The sequence below is a fragment of the Ascaphus truei genome, chromosome 20, assembly GCF_040206685.1.
Source record: "Ascaphus truei isolate aAscTru1 chromosome 20, aAscTru1.hap1, whole genome shotgun sequence".
Taxonomy (NCBI): domain Eukaryota; kingdom Metazoa; phylum Chordata; class Amphibia; order Anura; family Ascaphidae; genus Ascaphus; species Ascaphus truei.
The window spans coordinates 19,597,535-19,599,943 of record NC_134502.1 but is presented as its reverse complement, the minus strand read 5'-3'; the positions used below and the strand labels follow the sequence as shown (position 1 = coordinate 19,599,943).

Here is a 2,409-nt window from a genome sequence, read left to right as displayed (position 1 = left end):
CGTTTGGGAGCCGGCGGTCCGGGTCGCTGGGTGCGTGTGTGTGGCAGTTGGGTGAGGCCGAGTGGCAAGGTGAGCTGCGAGTGAGGAGGAGAAGAGAGTGGCAGTTGGGTGACGACATAGAGCCAGATACGGACCAATCTGATTAGCCAGAGGCTGAGGACCAATCAGATTCACCACATCTAGCACCAACCTCACAAATTTCAATTTTATATTATATGATATCATCTATACTTTAAACATATCAATCAATAATATTAAAATCGCAAATGTTATTATTACTATATATTATTAAAATGTATACTTATCTTATCCATATTAATTATGTCTATACAATTAATATCTCTAGTGACAATAATGTACATTAACTGCAATAAATGGAATATACAAGTCTACTGAGACTGTGGTACAAAAACTTTATTTTACCAAATGATGTATGGTACATAATAAGCAAGCTTTTCTTTACTTACTGATAAAATGTATTTCACGTTATAAAGCATAGCTTTAATAGGGTTTAATGGCAGTGATAATGCAGAATATCACAGAATATCCCATAATGTATCAGTGATAGCAATAACAATTTTTACATTTGTACATGTTCTGAATCTTGTGCAAAGTTTTATTATCATCTAACTATAAATTGCACCTTCCAATTGGGAGCCGGGACAACCTGGATCCCATCTCATCAGTAAGAGGTCACCTGTCTTCAAGCTTTGCTGTGTCTTCTCTAGAGGGAACTACACAAATATAACATCAATAATCTTACCATCTTTACAGTTCGAAGAAGTTCATAGGTTGAGTTGCCGCCTTCTCCTTTCATCCAAGTAGACTGTTTTATTGTGAAACATTCTCCTCAGAGCTGCTCTGATCTCCTGGTTCCTCAGGCTGTATATGATTGGGTTGAAGAATGGAGTCACCACCATGTACAGCAGAGATAGGACCTTGTTTATGTTAAATGAGTGGCCTATGGATGGAACACAGTAAATAGTAATCAGTGTCCCATAATATGTGCAAACCACCATGATGTGAGAGCTGCAAGTGGAGAAGGCTTTCTGTCTCCCAGTGGTGGAGGGGATCCTGAGGATGGAGAGGGAGATACATACGTAGGTCACAATGATGAAAGTAAATGGTAAAAAACCTACGGGGACAGTTAGCACAAAGTCTTCAATTTCTATAAAGGAGGTGTCCGAGCAAGAGTCTTTAAGAAGAGCAGCAAATTCACAGAAGAAATGGTCAATGACATTAGGGCAACAGAACTGTAACTGACTGATCGGAATAATTATGATTAAAGTCAACACAAATCCAAGGAACCAAGACCAGATCGCCAGCTGGAGGCAAAGCTTGAAATCCATAATGGTGGTGTAATGCAACGGGTGACTGATTGCCAGGTATCGGTCGTAGGACATCACTGTGAGAATGAAACACTCTGTAGCCCCAGAGCAACCAAAAAAATGAAGTTGACTAATGCAGCAAGCAACAGACATGGTGCCACCTTCTCCCCATATGAGGTGTAGCATTTTTGGGACAATAACCGTGGTGAGCAGGATATCAGATAAGGACAAGTGGGCCAGGAAGAAGTACATGGGAGAGTGGAGTATGTGATTGACTGACACCAATATTATGATCAGGAAATTACTACTTAAGGTCATAATGTAAGTCATGAGGAACACAGTGAAGAGTATAATCTTGAAGCTGGAAAGGTTCTGGAATCCAAGAAGCAGGAATTCTGTGACTATGGTTTGATTCTTCCCAAGCATCGCCTAATGACAGAGTAATCACAAATTACATCTTCGATACTTGGGATATGCTAAGATGAGAGTTACAGTAGTTAAAGGTTGAAAAGAAACCATTCCAATGTCCTTCTCTTTACCTCAATCTTTCTTACCCCCTGCACACTGCTCCCGACTGTCTCCTTTTCCCTCCTTTTATCTCTACTGCTCTCTTTCACTTCTAAAAATTCCCCTAACTGCCCCATACCTGTGGAACAACTTTACACTCAATATATAGAATGCAAAGCTACATGTCGGTAGGCTTTCAAAACTCTTGAAAAACAGTTTCAAGTTGGAAAATGTGAATAGCCTGGAATCATGACTACAGATGTAGAAGTCTTCATTGCTCCTCCAGAAAACAGAGTTACATAGTACGGGGAAACAGTTTCAGGCAAGGGGAATAATGCTTGTGCAGCCAACACAACATTGACAAACAAATTCCTCAAAATGCAGGTCTCCTCTAGGACAGAGGTACAAGGTAAAGCTCCACTCACAAGTTCACAATGCAATTCTCCATTTATTGTAACAGCCATGAACAGAGGAAAGGTCCATATGGGACATCAAACATTGTTTCTCCTCTGTTCTTGGCTGTTACAATAAATGAAGAATTGCATTGTGAACTTGTGAGTAGAGCTCAACTTTG

At 40.2% G+C, this 2,409-nt stretch overlaps 1 protein-coding gene across 1 annotated transcript; it reads right to left on the bottom strand.

Annotated features, from left to right (window-relative positions):
• Positions 1-785: 785 nt before the first annotated feature.
• On the bottom strand, positions 786-1,754 carry LOC142470976 (olfactory receptor 6B1-like). The gene has a single exon (XM_075577779.1). The coding sequence runs from the start codon at positions 1,752-1,754 to the stop codon at positions 786-788; it is 969 nt and encodes a 322-aa protein (XP_075433894.1).
• Between the last annotated feature and the right edge of the window lie 655 nt (positions 1,755-2,409).